Genomic DNA, 17,825 nt, shown 5'->3' on the forward strand with positions numbered 1-17,825 from the left:
ATTAGACAATGATGATGAATTATTAGAAAAACAGAACTTTTCAGAACCTGTCTATAAACTGTTAAATATTAATATTTGCTAAGCATTTCAATTCTGACAACCGCAGCATGTCAGACTTACTGGTCCTACAATAGGCAAGAGAGAACTTCTGCATGTAGACACTGAAAACAATTAACACCCCATGGCCTCAGTAAATGAAGCCTTTCTGAATATTTCAGTCCTCCAACACAGGTCATCACCACATTAGCTACACTGGTCCTTACTGTAACAATGTTCTTCAGTGGAAAATACTACCTACAACTGCAAGGCACAGTAATGGACGCTAGCATGGTGACATCTTACGTAAGAAAACTTGAACAAGAAAACTTGAACAAGAGCAAACTTGTGTGAAGTGCTGCTTCTCACACACACAGTGCATTTTATTTACATAGTGCTTTATAAAACTGCTATTACTATCCCCTTCCTAAAGGAATAAAGCAGCTATGGGTTTATTTACCTAAGACTAGTTTCGCGTCTATGAAATGGGTGGAAATGCCTATCCAACAAGGTAGGATTCAGCATCTTCGTGGTCTTATTGCCTTCCTCAAGGAGAGACCCATTTGCATCCCAGCTCAGGAATAAGGACATCACAATTCTATTATGACAACTTTCCACTCAATTTTTTTTCCTCCCCTGAACCCCTAGAACCAGGAATGGAAGAGGATCCACAAACCAGCTTTAACCCTCTTTATAGCGGCTTCAACATTTATAAGCTAAAGCTTATACCATTATTCTAAACAAAACAAAAATATTTACCATAACAGATGCAGAAATAATCCTCAACGGATTTCCTGAGGGTTTCCATTTCCACAATATCCACAGTCATCCTATTATCTAGGGATGTTGACTTTATTTTCTGTAGTTCTGCAGCCTTTGCTTCTTCATTAACACCTGCAAAACAGAAAGTATGAAATCCAAAACCAAGTCATCTTTTGAATGCTAAAATACAACAATATATGGGCCTAACCACAAGTTAAGATATTTCAATACAGCAGAAGACCATGCAGAGGACAGTCTTGTCAACTATTGCACCAACATTGAATTCCCTCTAAGATAGTGTGCCTAGCTTTCTCTACATTCTTTTGGGCAGCTGCACAAATATGCAACGGTTTTGGACTTTGATTTGCATTAACTGTTGCTGTCTTCATGAACTGTGCAGTCGTTTTTATATTTTGTAGTCACCTAGGAATTTTTTTTTAATAGAAAGGTGAGATGCAAATGTAACTGAACCAACAGCTAGGGAATTATCCCCCTTAATTTCCTTGTCCATGTATATTCAATGCTGGCTTTAAACAAGGCAATGTTCCTACTAATGTTCTAAAAACATCTGGTGCACAATGATATTCCACCATTTTGTGAAAGCAGTTTAAGACGAATAGAATCATGTTAGCTCACTAATTCCTACTATTGTTATTGAGCTTATTCCAACTGTTAATGGTGGCTTCCCACGTAGTTCTAATGGGGGAGTGGGGCTTAATGCTATTACAGTGGACCCTCCAGATAAAAACCCCAGATCCGTGGGTCCGTGCACAACCCGAAAAGTCCGCAACAAAAGGCGCAGCTTCTGCGCATGGCGCGCAGAGCACTTCTGCTCATGTGGCGAAACCTGGAAGTATACACTTCCAGGTTTGCCACGTTCACAACCCGAAAGTTACATTACCCAAAGGTAACGTAACCCAAGGTAACACTGTATTTGTTTTGAAGCAAACAGCCTTTAAATGCAGGATTATGAACCAACTTGCTGAAGTTAACTAGTGTTGAACCATGATCCCCAATTTGGACATGGGATACCACAGTTAAGTAGAAGGAGAAGCAAAAGCTTCCAATGTACTGTACTCCTCTCAGCTGGGTGGGAGGCGAAGGAACAAGGTACCATGCAAGCCTAGGACAGGGGAAAGGCTTGGCTCATTCATGGAGTGTTAAATCATAGCTTTGCATTACATCTTAATGCAGCCACTGCAAATACATCAGGGGTGGCCAACTCTCAAGAGACTGCGATCTACAGTGGTACCTCAGGTTAAGTACTTAATTCGTTCTGGAGGTCCATTCTTAACCTGAAACTGTTCTTAACCTGAAGCACCACTTTAGTTAATGGGGCCTCCCGTGCCGCCAGACTGAGGTACTATTTCTGGGTTAGCAGAGTCTGTAACCTGAAGCGTATGTAACCTGATGCGTATGTAACCCAAGGTACCACTGTACTTTCAGAATTAAAAACTGGCAGTGATCTACCCCCATTTGGGGGGGCGGTCAGCTCACAGCTGTTGAGCTTTTTCTTAGGGAGGAGAAAAGCCCCATTTTTTAGGGGTTTAAAAAAACTTTGGGGGGGGAGTTCCATTGGTGTGGCCCAAGGGAAAGTCGAGTAATACATTTGGCACCAGCTTGGATGCAGGAGTTGCCAGAGGTGGCATTCAAGACACCATCCAACCATCTTCAGCACTCCACTCCAAATCTGTGTAGGGTTACGCTTTTCCCAAAGGAGACACTTAAATGGTTTGAGAAAAAACTGCAATTTAAACTTACAGTACTTTACAAAATCCTTTTGAAAATCTTTTCTTGTATTAACGAAGGCTCTTCCTCTCTCAGTCCCCACCACAAACACATCTGTTTCATACACGGCAATGCAGGCAACTTCCGCCTTAGACTTGGCAAGCTCCTTGCACTGTAAAAGGAAAAAGTTGCTGCTTAGAATTGCAGTAACAAGTGGCACAGCTGTATCATAATTATTTAATTATTTAAAAAGACGAGGAAGACGGGTTTGAAAGACTGTCGAGTTACACCTTCTACCACTTGCAAGATAAAATAACAATCAGATGACCAGGCATGCATGAAGACACCTAAAGAAATGTTGCAAGCAGAAGATACATTACAGTAAATACCAGTATCATCATACCATTGACTCAAGGGCTGACATGAGAAATGTAACAACCATTCTGCTTTCAGATGAATCCTCTTCATGGCTAGATGCTGCTGCCATAGCTGCTTGAGCCATTTTTGCTATGAAAAAATGAGAAAAGAACACAGTGAATCCAAATTATATAGTAGGCATACACATAATGAATTATTTACCCCCTTTGCATAGTGTGGAATACAAAGTCAAGAGCAATAACTGATAACCAAAACTACTGAGCAACCAGATTTCTCAGTTGCTCACTATGGGATGGCTGTAGAAGGTGAAAATGCTCCCTTTCCCCCTACCCTGATATCTTGCATTTGCCAGAACTCCCTTCACATCTCTCTGCTAGAAAATTCTCCAGGAGAATATTCTCCACAAACTGTAAATTCTAATGTAAGAACCAGTTTTACAACCCACATTTAAAAAATCTAGTAAATAGTAAGTCAAGCTGTGATATTGCCAGTGTAAGTAATGAATAATGATGTTTTTGATCCAGTTACATTACTGAGCATTGTGTCATTCACCATTGGCAGTTCTGAAATGTGAGATAGTAATTTGCATTTCTGATGTTATGTAACTTGTCATTACTGATTATTTGTGTTTTATTATCTGTAAATAATAGCATTTATTTTAAACTTTATACTGATTTTATTAGTGTTGCACTGAAAATGCTATACCATGTAGATATGCTTATTAAAGAATGTACTAATGTAGCGGACCTGAGGTTTTTTAATATTCCTTTTACTTTAAAAACTACATTTCATACATACACGACATAATTCGAATTCAAAATTGATGGTAAATATTTGGTTAGTGGCAGGCTTAGTGATTAACGTGAGTCATTCACGTTGAATTTTCAATTCAAAATTGGGTACAAAAAATCAAAGAATGTGAATTCACTGCATTGCCCCATTGAATAAAAGTATCTCTACAGTTTTGGGTTGGCATCTGAACAAGTTTACTCATGAATAAACATGTATATTAACTAATTATATAATTTTCAATGCATGAATATTCTCCTATTTTAGATGAAAATTCTCTAATATTCTCATTAATCGAGAATATTCTCCAAAAGATTATTCTCAAGAATTTAACATCACTATCACAGCCTAACTTAACATACAGTCTGCTGGGAGGATAACACGAGCAGAGGGAGGAGATCCATGTACCTTGCTCATATTTCTTTGGAGTAAGGGCAGAATAAAAATATACAAAAATAAACATGGGCTCTCTCCCTTCTGCATCATTCAACCCTAGTAGCACTCTCCTGCACTTTATTTACACAAATATGATTGGACACTGTGCACTCTTAAATCTGGGCACATATGGGCACCTCCAAATGCCCAAAGAGAAGCTCACATCTCCCTCCCACCTCCATCTTAAGGACATATTTTATGCAAACTTTTTTATAAAAAGAATTAAGTTTTTCAAATCCTGACCTATTTCATGGTTCAACTGCCACTATCAAATGCAGTCTTATATAGCAATAAGGATGTAAAGATAATAATGATCAGCAAAGATCATAATGAGAGTTCATTTTTTTAAAGGATTTTCAGAACTCATGGCTACACTGAAAGGCAATAGCTCACTGGTAGAGCAAATCTTTTACATGCAGTAGAGCCCAGGTTCATTAACAGGCATCTCTGGGTAGGGCTGGGAAATAATTCCATTTGAAACCCAGGCAAAGCACGGCCAGTCAGGATGGACAATAATGAGACCAATGGTCTGACTTGGCACAAGGCCGCTTCTTACATTCCTAGATAACATACAAAAGGTTCAAAGACTAGAAGGAATGTAGGGTGTCTGATGTTGCAATCCTAACCCCCCTTACTTGGGAGTAAACCCCAGTGAAATCAATGACATGGCCTTCAATGAGAAGACATGGCAAGGATTGCTCTGCAAGTCACTATTTATTTACTGTTTTATACTTCTCCCTCTTCTAATTAAGTGGCTACAAGCAAACATGACATAATACTACTGTAAGACCATATAACACAATCAACAATATCAAACCCTAAGGGGAACCTAAGCAATGTTTTGCCATGTTTACAAAATAGGGAGTCAGGCCCAAGCAGATCTGTCAGCTGGTTCCGCCACAGAAAAGGTCCTGCTACGTAACCCACCCAATCATATCTCTCCTAAAGATGGGCCTCTTCCTTTTGATTATGATAAGGGCCCACTCAAAGAGCCACTTGTGTCATTTTTCTAAGTCAATGTATTTATTGGGACTTAAAAACTTACGAAGTTTTTTCAGTATTTTGCCAACAAAACTCGACAGGATTATGACCAAAATGACCAGACTTTGGAGTGTTCTATATTCTGCACTCTATTATGCTGTGTGATAAAAAAGCTACCTGTTGTTCAGCCCCGGCTTCTACCATGGCTCTCAATAATGAAAGATCCTGCTGACCTTTCTGATAAACCAAACTGTGGCTGATAAAGAATATACCCTTGATGCCAGCATTTGGAGTCAACCGTTCATTTGCTCCAGCAATGTGGGGTGGGAAAAATTACTGCTTTATTCTTCTGTAGAAAAGGTTCTGTTTCATAAGTTCATTGGTAACAACACGTGGGTACCAACTGCAAATACAGTATCTCTCACATCTTATTTTCAAAAGCTAATGAAAGTCCAGTTTGTATTTTCATACCTATTCTCTGCATTACAAGAATTCTGCACAGCTAAAATGGAACCTGAAACAGAAAAATGCACAACTGAAAAGTGATCATATTTTCTGAGCAAAGAAAGCTCAAACAATTGTTTCTAAAAATCTGGGACTTTTCCAGACAGACAAGGGAATGTGGAGGAGACACAGAAAAACACACATTTTTAATTTGAAGCACCAACACTTTTTCTTGCCAGTACAATACAAACCTAAATGTACTTACTAAGTCCCACAGCACTTCATGGGACTTCTATGTAAACACGCATTAGATTGAGATGCAAATGAAATGGGGTGGGAAGCTTTGCGGATTTGGGAAATCTATGCTACCTAACAGTAAAATATGAAATTTTGGGAGGCAACAAGGATATCCGCAGGCAACTAGGCTGTTTACTTTGGCAGTAAGGTACTAGTTCAAATGGCTCAGATGCCGGGAAGTTGGACTTGTGAGTTGCAACCACTATCCATAGCATACTTTGTAAATGAACAGCATGTGAAATTGCACTCTCCTAGCCTCTCAAAATAGTTTTGAATGTTGCATGAAAATCATGTCACTGTAAGAGAGGTGCTGGGGGACAATGGGGATGATACCTGGATTCCCTGCATTTACTTAGGTCTGTGAAATCTGGGCCACTTTCTTTCTGAGGCCAACACATCAAGCTTGCAAATGTAATAATGAACTACCCTTTTCATTTTGCTCTAAACACCTTTTTGTGAACCCACCCCCAAAGCCCTCTATAGGTCAAAAACATTCTTAAAACAATTCTGAAAGTCTAGATTAGAAGCAAAGAGTATTAGAAATTAGAGGATTTTTTTAAAAAGTAGGTGATTCAGTATTTGCTTCATAGATTGCAGAAGGCAGGGCTTAGATCAGGAAGACCTAGGCTGAAATTTCCACAGAGGCCACTAAGGTCTCTTGGGAACATCACATTTATGAAGTAATTAATGTACACTTTTTGAAAGAAATGCAGGATACAGGTGTGATAAATAAATCACCAATATAGCAAAATTAGCACTAGAAGTAGAATACTTTCTAAGATGGAGGACACTGGCCTGGACATACTTGCATGCTATTCTGAAGGAAACAACACTTGATCAAGACTTCTGTACAACTACAATAATTAAATTTGCAGGAAGTAACAGACTTTAAAAGGTGGCAATACATCTGCAAGCCACACACATACACATATCCCAAGTGTCAATCTAAAAATTCTAAGTAACATCAGGGATTAGATCCCAAGTCTCCAAGAGCAAGTACTGCAGCTACTTGCTGCAACAAATTGACTATCTGGAGAAGAAAAGGAATTACAGGGGGAAATCTCTCTCCATCTGTAGTTTAAACAGTGGAGAATTTAGGTAACATACATGAAAATATCAAGAAGTTGTGGGTTACAGTCCAACTCCTCTAAAAGGGCTAATCAGATAATTTCTTTTAAAACAGATTTATGTTTAAGTATAGGTTTCAGGAACAAAGTGTATGAGAGTGGGGATTAGTGTTCCCCAGCATCACAAGCAGTGTTTACTCAAAACATGCTTCCTTTATGTTTATATGGAGTTGGGGCGGGGCGGGTTGCAAGCTGTGAGAAGATTCAAGGCATTTTCTTAAATGAGAAATGGGGAAGAGGGGAACACAGAAAGGAGAAAACAGAACAAAGGACTTCTAATAAGGTCAAAGCAGAAAGGATATTGTATTTAAAGCAAGTCCTTTGGCCCACTGAATACATGTGATGATGAAGAACATCCAGCCATACTCAAATAATGCAGTACTCCCTTTTCATTTGCCAATTAGGAACTGTGGGGGTGGGGGAAGAAGAGAAGTTACTTCTTCTTGAAAAAACAATATGAAAAGATAAAAACCCCACACAAAGAGTGGGAATAAAATGTCTAAAGGAGCAACACAAAAAGCTGGGGAACAATCAGAAGTTACTGTGGAAGCAGAGGTGTATATTTAGACAACTTCTTTCCCACTTTCAACACACAGGCTACAAGGATTATTTTGGTGAGTAGGGGTAGACAGCTTTATCCTAAATAAAGCAGTAACAGGAGGATATATATGGAGATCCCCATTAGGAAATTCTGCAGTGGGAAGCTACAGGTGGAAAAAAAATATCATCCCCATATTTATCATTCTGCCAAGCATATAGACTCTGGGCAGCGGGAGAAGATAACTAAAAGGTTCCACTTTGCATAGCAGGAAGAAGAAAAGAAGCGTACTTACATCCCCATTAGAAATATTGGAGGCGGGGAGAGAAGAGATAACAGACTAAGACTACAATCCTATTACACACTTGGGAGTAAGACCCACTGATCAGAGTGGAGACTTATTTCTGAAGAAACATGTGTAAGATCAGGCTGCAATCTTAAGCATACCTGACTATCACACAAACATTTGGCACATTCATTTTACCAACTTTTGGCTAATGTACACAAGGCCCCTGAAAAGTTAAAGGAACACTTTACCATCTAAAGACAACTGGATTCGTAGGAACTATGGGAAGGGAATTTTTGTTTATCATCTCTTTGAACAATATGTAGGCAAATTTCCTACCACTGATGTAGTGTGAGGAGAAAAGCTTCAGCTAAATAAGAAAAACAGTGTACTGCGGGACACAGATGGGGGGGGGGAGTAGATAACAAATAATGGAGAAAGTATTATAAAGAAAATATATCTGCACTATTTTAATTATTAAATGTGTATCCTACTTTTTGACAGGAATTCTCCAAAAGGGGCTCACAGCATTCCTTTTTTATTTTTATGCCAGGCTCTGTGCCAAAATTTAAAACAATCCCACCAAAACCTTTGAAAACATTTTGTGTGTGTGTGTGTCTATCTCTATCTCTATCTCTATATATATAATACATTAACTTGTGTGGGAAGATTCTTTTGGGAGGAGAGAAAGAACAAAAATAGCCTTCCTTCCAGAAATAGAACTTTATTTTAAAAGGCAATTAACAAAGAAAAAAGGGGAGGCTTCCTTCAGATTTGGGAGGGTAGTTGGGGGAAAAAGTTGTTGTTCTGTCCACTATGATTTGGTGCTGAGGGTGGGGGTAGGGTAGAAAACAGATACACATATGGAAACAAATATGCTGGGAGCACCACAATGTAGCAACAGCAATGGAATAAAGATTACAACAAAAACAATACAGTACAGGGGCTCCACACCCACCCAATGTAATTCACCAAGAAAGTCTACACACAAATAAACACTATAATGTTTGGTAGGGAAAAGAGAAATAAATTCAGCAAACAATAATAATGAAACTTAATTCTTCCCCACCCACCCTTTATTCTTCCTGGTAGATTCACTATGGAAGCTGTTCCCTTGTACCAAGGGAATAAAGATGTGCATATAGAGAAGAAAGCTCAATTTGATTATTGCATTTTTAAATTATTATCAACACAATGGATGAAACCCCTAGAAATAGGATAAGAAAGCCCTTCCCCACATATGGAATGGGAGGAGTTTGACAATAAAACTATTTTCCCCCTCTTCCTACTGCCCCTCCATTCCCTATATGGGAAAAGGGCTCCTTAGCCCATTTATGAGGCAGGTAGAGAGTTTGAGGAGAAAATGCTATTATTTTACTATCATTTCAGGAATAATTACTTAGTTATCATTCTTATGCATCACCCACCTCATAGTGGAAGGACAAGCAAATTTTCAGGGAGGCATCACAACAACTCAGGCCTCAGCAAAAAAGGGGAAAAAAAGACTGAGAAAGCCTTGCCACCATCATGTAGACTTGGCAGCAGGGTGTGTGTGAAGAGGAAAACAGTACAGTGGTACTTTGGTTCCCAAACGGCTTAGTTGTCGAACAAATCGGCTCCCAAACGCCACAAACCTGGAAGGAAGTGTTCCAGTTTGCAAACGCTTTTCGGAAGCCAAATGTCTGATGCGGCTTCTGATTGAGTGCAGGAAGCTCCTGCAGCCAATCGAAAGCCGCACCTTGGTTTTCAAATGGTTTCGGGAGTTGAATGGACTCCCAGAACGGATTAAGTTCGAGAACCAAGGTAACACTGTAATTTATTTTCCACACTGCCTGGTATGTTCTGGTACACATGTATTTCCTCCTCTTTCTGTTCCTCCTCTTTTTTTTTATGACAGGTTGCAGTTCTGAATGCTGTCCTGGGTTATTTATATGAACGGAAGTAAACAAATATCTTAGATAAAATTGTCAAACCTCTTAAAAGTTGGATTGCATCAGAAGGATGAATAGATGCTAATTTATGAATAGATGTTAATATGTTCTGTGAACCGCCCTGAGACCTCTGGGTATAGTGCGGTGTATAAACTCAATTAATTAATTATTATTATTAATAATAATAATAATAATAATAATAATACACCCAAAGAAGGCAAGGCTGGCCTGCAATTGCCCAACCAGCACCACGGATAGCTCCCAGTGAGCAATCTGCTCTGGAGAAAGGCTGAGAACAGACTGGGCCTTTTTAAGCTCCTGCTCTCAGACTCCACCCCCTTGTGACTAACTCTACTCTCTTAAAGGGCCAACCCTCTGGCCAGACAAGGAGCACTTTTCGATTCCCTAGCCTCAGGCATGCTGCACTCTCTGCCAGCTGGAATGATGAGGTTCATGAGTGGTTCAGGCTCTGGCCCTACATACCCATGTTCCTCTCCCTCAGTTGTCCTCCTCAGCAATAAAGCTGCTAGCACATTTGCAAAGCTTAAGCAGGGTCAGGTATGGTTTCAAATTGGACAGCGGACTGACATTCCTGCACTGAAGGAAAGTTGGACTAGAGGACCTTCAGGGTCCCTTCCAATTCTACAATTCTGTGATCTGTGATCACTAGCAGGAGGCTCACTGCCCTGCACCTGGTCTGACTCCTTAGCTTGAAAGTCTGCAGCCTCCGACTCACAAGTCCCCAGAGTCAAGACTTGTGGGTCAGAGGCTGCAGACTTTCAAGCTAAGGAGCCCAAGCCCAGTCGCCACACTGCCCGCCCCATCCCACACAAGGACTGCCTTAGCCTAATTTCTAAAGTGGAAACAAACCTCTGGTATTGTTACTGGGGAAAACTGGCTAAGGAAGGCCTTCCCATATAACTGGGAGGGAAAAGAAATTTTATAATTATTTCTCCACACTCCTCCGCCCCCACAAAAAACCTATCCACTGAGGCCTTCTTCAGTTGGCTTTCCAAACATACATGCAAATACAGACTAAGAATGTTATTTTCCCATGGATATTTTTTTGGGGGGATGGGGAAAATGAGTGCAAGGAAAAAGAAATTATTTCTACTCGAACTTTCCTTGTCAACTTTTCAAAGTGAAAGTCTTATTATTTATTACTATTATTAACTAAAACATTACTCCTTACACTACTAGGAAGTGGTGGGTTGAGTCTCTCTTAGTTTTTTAACAAAAAGAGAGGCTCAAGTCACCTTCCTATCAACAATAACTACAAAAACAGAGGCTATATTTTCCCCACCCTACAGAAAAATAGGTAACAAAAGTATTTACTCCCTCTATGAAGACTGGAGGAAGTGTGAGGATAAATTATTATTGTTAATAATAACAGAGGCTCAGGGTTGTAGCCAATATTAGCTTGGTTCAGAGTAGACGCATTGAAATTAATGGACATGACTAACTTAGGCCTAATTTCCATGGGTCTACTCTGAGTAAGACTAGCACTGGATATAACCCTCAGTTTCCCCTTAAGAAACAGGGTAAATCCCTCTCCTCTAAAGAATTGAGGGGAGGAGGCTGTAAAGAAATACTAACATGAAGTGAATGTTGTTATTGTTGATGATGATGATGATGATGATGATGATGATAGTGTAATAATAGGCTGCTTCAGGGTGGCACTTGGAGAGGCTATTTTCTGTGGCACCCCCTAAGTTGCTGCATTCCCTCATACGCTGGGACCCACCCTATTCATGTGATTGTAATTTGTTTTCAACTGTTTTGATATTTTATTTCAAATTGTTGTGGGACCTTAGGTCGAAGGGTGGATAATAATAATAATAATAATAATAACAACAACATCATCAACAACAATAATAATAAAGGTTCAATCCTAATATTAATGGCTCAGTCCACCCCACCCCCTCAATGGAAAAATGGGGGGAGTATAATAAGAATTTTTCATTTAAGTGCCTAACAATAACAACACGTCCCCCAACCACCTTTCCTTCCCACTCTGGAAAAACTAGAAGTCTTTCCTCTCCCCCACAGTGGGTTGGGGAGAAAGAATAAAAGTGTGAGGAATTTTTTTTTATTAATAAACACCAACACCACCAACAAACCAACTCAATCTTTCCCCGTTGTTCCCCTCCCACCAAAAAAATTAGTTCAGGAAGGGCTTCTTCTCACCCACAACAGAAACCGGGAGACCGGGGAATAAGTACTGTAGTAGTGCATGGAGAAATTATAAAGTTAGTAATAATAGCAACAACAATAGAGCCTCTGTCTTTCTTCCTCCTGCCCCACTGGAAACATTTGGTCCTCCTGTTTCCCATAATAGATAATGGGAGGAGAAAGAGTTAAGAAATTCTTAAATACGTTCCTAATAACATCAACAACCTACTTCTTTTGAACTGGGGGGGGTGGCTCACAGAGTTCTTGTTGCTGTTGCCTACCATGGGAAAAGAAGGGAGAAGAAAGGTGTAAAGATAATTTTTTTAATGAAGTTTCTTATGAAAGCAACAACTGTCATAAAACTTCAACCTTCTTCCCTCTCCCACATCCAAAAAAATAGGGCCAGGGGATCCTTTTCAACATCCCCCAATGGAAAATAGGAGCAAAAAATGGGAAAGTGTAAGGAGAAAATGTTAATTAGGTTCCCAATAACAAGGGCTCAGCGTGGTTCCCTCTTCCTCTGCCCAACACCCTGGAGGAAAAAATTGGCCCCCACTCTCCAAAATAGAAAAGGACATTTTAAGATCAAGTTCCTAAATATTGTAACAATAATAGTGTCCCAACCCTGCCCCCCCAAAATGGAAAATGGGAGGAAAAGGAAGAGGAAAAGGGTGGTGATATTTTTAAAATTAAGTTTGTAACAATTATGAAGCCCCAACTTCCCTTCCTTTCCAGCGCCACAAAAGGAAAATGGGAGGAAAGGGAGGAGGAAAAGTGTGAAAGCATCTTTAAATGACGTTCCTAACAGTAATAATAATGCCCTAACCCTCTTTCGGTCCCCCCACCCCAGGCGCACAAACACGATGGAAAATTGGGGGGATAAGAGAGAGAGCGAAGGAAAAGTGCCAGAACATTATTATTATTTATGAAACTTGTATACCGCCCTTCACCCCAAGAAGGGCGGCTCACAACAGTATAAAAACACCCAATGAAAATACCCAATGAAACATGTTCAATCAAGTTCCCAACAACAACAATACCCCTACTTCCCCCCCTTCGCACGCAAAAAACAAATAAGTAAAAATGGAAAAAAAGTGTGGGGGTAGGGGAAATAAATATTAAAATATAAACCCCAAGAACAAACAATAGCGCCCTTCCCCCTCGGAAAAAAAAACCAAAAATAGAAATTGGCCTGGGAAGAGCAATTTCTTTCCTCCTCCACATGGCGGGGGGTGGGTAGGTTAATAGGCATTTTATAGGTAAGAGATAGAGAGAGATAGAGAGATAGGCCGAGGCCTCCCCTCCCCCACCTTCCTCCTCTCGCCCCTCCCCCCTCTTGCTCCTTCCCCTCCCCCACTCGCTCGCCGCCGCTGAGGAGAATCGCGAGAGAGAGAGAAGAAAGAGAAGCGTCGGATGGCGAAATTAAATAAATATTTTTGTTTAAAAAAAAAACCGTCCCTGCACTTCTGCCGCCTGCGGAAAAGCTCGGGATTACCGCCCTCCCCCTTCCCTCCCTCTTTGTGGAGAAGTTCCCCCCCCCCGCCGCGTTGACCGCCCCCCCCCTCACCCACCCTCAAGTCTCGGGGCGGCGCGCGGGCCCTGCGCTCAACGGCTCACCCTGAACCCAGAACCGGAGGAGGAGGAGGAGGAGGGGGAGGAGAGCGAAGACCTCGAATCTCTCTCTCTTTTTTTCCCTTTTCCCCCCTCACCCGTTCTCGGGGAAGGGAGGCGCTTCTGCGCATGCCCCGCCGCCGCATGGCGGCCTTGGGCCATGTAGTTCTCCCGAGGCGCCTCCGAGCGACTTGGATTCGGCGGGAAGACTACGCCTCCCAGGAAGCACCGCGCCGAGCAGCGAGGGGCTGCGTTGGCCTCTTTTTTTTTAAGGGCCGGAGAGAGTCGATCAACGAGGACCTGGGAAAAGGGGGGGAGGGAGAAACAACATGGCTGTGCAGGGCCCAGGCGGCGTTGCTTTCCAGCAGCTCCTTGCACTTGGGAAGGATTTTTTTTTTTAAATAAAAAAAATAGGAATGGTAATTGCAAAAGCGAAAAAATTATAATGGGATTGTAAATCACTGCATTTTCCTTTTTAGATACACAGCACTAAACAAAAACATAACCTGAATTGCTGTGTGTGTGTAATGCACTGGCACAAAAAATAAATCCCGCCCCCTTTTCCGATGCACAATGAGGGAATCTTGCTGCAGAGGCAGGAGGCTTGGCGAGATCAGGCCGTTTCTTCTTCGTCCTCCATTGAGGGTGCGCCCTGGCAAGGCGAGATGCGCGGCTTTGTTTTGCCCGCTTTAAACCTTGTCCGGGGGTTGTTTCTTAACACTCCCCACTCCGCCGCAACTCTTATCTGCCTTTAAAATGCCCTGGCATTAATTTATACAAAAAAAAACAAAAAAAAAGGATTTTTAAGATGTTGCCTGAACATTTCCCGGCCAAAGTGTTGAGGTCTAGAAACATTTTAAATGCATATAAAATATTATGTTGCTTATTCTATTCTTTTTTTAAAAAAATCCCAATATGTGCATGACACTATAATTTTGGGGATTAGTATTGCAACTTTTCATGGTTTCCCTCTGATAATCTGAATGTAGGATTGTACCCAGGGATGTACGACTCAGAGGTAACCCATTCAAATAAATGGACACAAGTTGATTTCAAGGAGTCAGACTATGACTAATATTGGATACAGCCTATAGTAAATGCGTAATACTCATTGATACGGTTAAGTGTTTTGTCTTACACTCTGCTGCATAATCAATAATGTGAAAATTTTATATAGAGAATGTTAAGAGAGGGAAATCCAAAAAATACTGTTACTATTCTGTAACAACAAAGAGAAAACATTTTAAGGATAGTGAGGGCAATATTTACATACACATATACAGTACTGTATATATGTTTATTCTCCCCAAACATCCATCAAATCTGAGGACAGATCCAAATGCCCCTATGTTTTAGTTAAATCACTGTCCTATTTTGCTTAGTTATGAGAAATGGAAATACCGCCTTTGCAAGATTTCCTTGCCTGTATCGCACAAGGTTTTCTATTCAGAAGGAAGGCTTAGAGTGTACAGTACGATATGATACGATATCTTTATTGTCATTGTCCCTTGCGGAACAATGAAATTGAGAAGTACAGTGAAGCTTACTCCCTGGTAAACAAGATTAGGGTTTCACATTGACAGCGCAATCCTATCTATACATATATCTACTCAAAAGTAAGTCCTCAGTGGGGCTTATTCGCAGGATGAGTGGGCAGAGAAGCTGGAGAATTTCAATTAAAAATGAAGCGGAAATTGGTGTAGTTTGCATGTTATGTCAGGAACATAAATCAGTCAGGCAGATGCAATTGATATTCACATCATTGTTGTCCACAGATACCGTATAATGATTAATTAAACTGCTTTTTTCACATGGTGTTGATGGTCCCTTTACATTGAAATTAATGTCAGCAATGTAAGTTGCATAAATAGTTATGCAAGTCACATTAAATAGCAAACAGGTAGATGGATAACTAGTATTTGGCAGAAGCTGACCTGCAGCAGAATGTAAACAGTACCGATTGCAATGAATACACTTCACAAAGGGAGTGGAAATCACTCCCTTCTTACATCCTGTGAATAAGTCCCACTGGGCTCAGGTGTGCTTACCTATAAGTAAGCGTGTGCCATTGTACTGTTGTTGACATCCGTCTGTCTCGCGAGAGGCATACAAGGCACCATCCAACCATCTTAGGAACTCCACTCCATAATTGTGCTACTCCTTAGCCTTTTATTCTCCTGAAGATGTCCCGCAAAGCAGCAGAGGTTTAGGATCAGAGTTTTCCTTCTCCTAGATGGGCTGCCTTCCCAGGTTGATGAGCCCCATCTGCCCCTCACTTCCCTCTACAGCACATGCACAAACCGCCTTCTTGCCCATTGAATCCACTATTAGTCTCGTCCATTCAATCTGCCGCATGCAGGGGAAGTCCCTAACTCACTGAGGGTTTGAGACCCATCACCAGCTACCCTCACCTGATTTAGCCAGCCAGCCAAAGCCGTTTTCTGCTGTTGCAGTGCTGACATCTAGGAGCCACTGGTGAGAACTGAGTGCAGGGTGGGCAGCAATGATGGATAAACTAACCCAGAAGGAGCAGGACGTGTCCCAGCTCTCAGTGGTACTATCCCTCCTCTAATACCACATATACACTTACAGTATTGTAAATGTTGAAGTGGATAGAGAGAAGTTTTTTTCTCCCTCATAAGACTGGAACTCGTAGGCATCTAAAGAAGCTGGAAGATTTGGGACAGATAAAATAAAGTACCGATACTTCTTTTTTAATGTATTGTACTTTTAAAGTTTGGGACACGGGTGGCGCTGTGGGTTAAACCACAGAGCCTAGGACTTGCTGATCAGAAGGTCGGCGGTTCGAATCCCCGCAACTCGGTCCCTGCTGCTGCCAACCTAGCAATTCGAAAGCACGTCAAAGTGCAAATAGATAAATAGGTACCGCTCCGGCGGGAAGGTAAACGGCATTTCCATGCGCTGCTCTGGTTCGCCAGAAGCGGCTTAGTCATGCTGGCCACATGACCCAGAAGCTGTACGCCGGCTCCCTCGGCCAATAAAGCAAGATGAGCGCCGCAACCCCAGAGTCGGCCACGACTGGACCTAATGGTCAGGGGTCCCTTTACCTTTACCTTTACTTTTAAAGTTTATACATTTCACTAATTTTACAATCATGTTGACATTTCAAACCTTGACTTCCCCCTCTTTCTGCGATTCCTTAAATTTGTTTTTAATACCTTCTACATATCTAAGTTAACTTAATTTGCTCACTTATTCGTCTTCTTTAAATATATACTCTTATGAAACTGCAGGTTATTACAATAACCCTGCTAATGTTATGTTCATAATTTATCTGTAAATATTCAATAAACCATTTCCATTCTCTCTCTCTCTCTCTCTCTCTCTCTCTCTCTCTCTCTCACACACACACACACACACATATATATATATATATATATATATATATATATATATATATTGTTAGATTGATTTCTTCCGGTAAGTTTCGCCATTTCTGCATATTCCATAAGTTTTTTTTGTATCCATTCTTCCTTTGCCGAGACTTCTGCTTCTTTCCACTTCTTCACACAGTTGTCAAACTATGGATCTCACTTCAGCAAGAAGCAGGTGTGGGCCCCATCTTGGATTGGACAGTTTTATGGAAGATAAGGCTTCTCAGTGGCGATTAGCCACAATAGTTATGGCTCTGCCTCCATAATCAGAGGCAGCAATGCTTCTGAATACCAGTTGCTTGAAGCCACGACATGGCGGGAGGTGGGGAGAGTGCTTTTGTGTTTGGGTGCTGCTTGAAGGTTTCCCACAAGGATCTGGTTGGCCACTGTGAGAACAGGATGATGGAGTAGATGGGTCTCCTTTGGCCTGATCCAGCAGGCTCTTCTTGGGTTCCTAACCCCTGTTGCATGTGCATATAATGCATTAGGAATAACTCAGTCGGTAGAGCGCGAGTCTCTTCATCTCAGGGACATGGGTTCAAGCCCCATTTTGAGTAAAAGATTGCTGCATTGCAGGGGGGTTGGACTAGATGGCCCTTGGGGTCCCATCCAACTCTACAATTCTATGAGTACAAAGGCACCAACTGGTGCACTTTATAGCATTCTCCCCAGTGTGCCAGGGTGAAGCTCTCACCGTATCTGAGCAAATGCCTCTTCCTGGCTATTGAAAAGGTCTCATGGCCAGGATTTGGGAGCAGAGTAGAAAAGAAACATCCAACATATATATGGTGGTGAGAAAAAGCTAAGTAGGAACTATGAGCCTCTGCACATGGGCATGTACAGAGTGCACCTCCTTTGTGGAACCTCTGTAATAAGATGGTCTTGCAATACAATAGAGCCCATCAGGTCTAGCTA

At 41.2% G+C, this 17,825-nt stretch overlaps 1 protein-coding gene across 8 annotated transcripts in view; it reads right to left on the reverse strand.

The window, feature by feature from the left end:
* The window catches only part of GTF2I (general transcription factor IIi), a 56,804-nt gene extending 43,161 nt beyond the window's left edge, over positions 1-13,643 (reverse strand). For 4 of the 8 annotated variants that reach the window (XM_079955474.1, XM_079955472.1, XM_079955473.1 and 1 more), the window contains exons 1-5: positions 13,522-13,641; positions 5,581-5,623; positions 2,930-3,033; positions 2,560-2,698; positions 796-930 (exon numbers count right to left, since the gene is read on the reverse strand). In XM_079955474.1, coding sequence (XP_079811600.1) covers positions 796-930; positions 2,560-2,698; positions 2,930-3,033; positions 5,581-5,593 — 391 coding nt within the window. In that variant the 5' untranslated portion in view covers positions 5,594-5,623; positions 13,522-13,641. Of the gene's footprint in view, positions 1-795; positions 931-2,559; positions 2,699-2,929; positions 3,034-5,580; positions 5,624-13,475 lie in introns of all 8 variants that reach the window. The other 4 variants (XM_079955476.1, XM_079955477.1, XM_079955471.1 and 1 more) reach the window with 4 other exon arrangements.
* Between the last annotated feature and the right edge of the window lie 4,182 nt (positions 13,644-17,825).

Source organism: Podarcis cretensis (assembly GCF_951804945.1).
Source record: "Podarcis cretensis genome assembly, chromosome: 15".
NCBI lineage: Eukaryota > Metazoa > Chordata > Lepidosauria > Squamata > Lacertidae > Podarcis > Podarcis cretensis.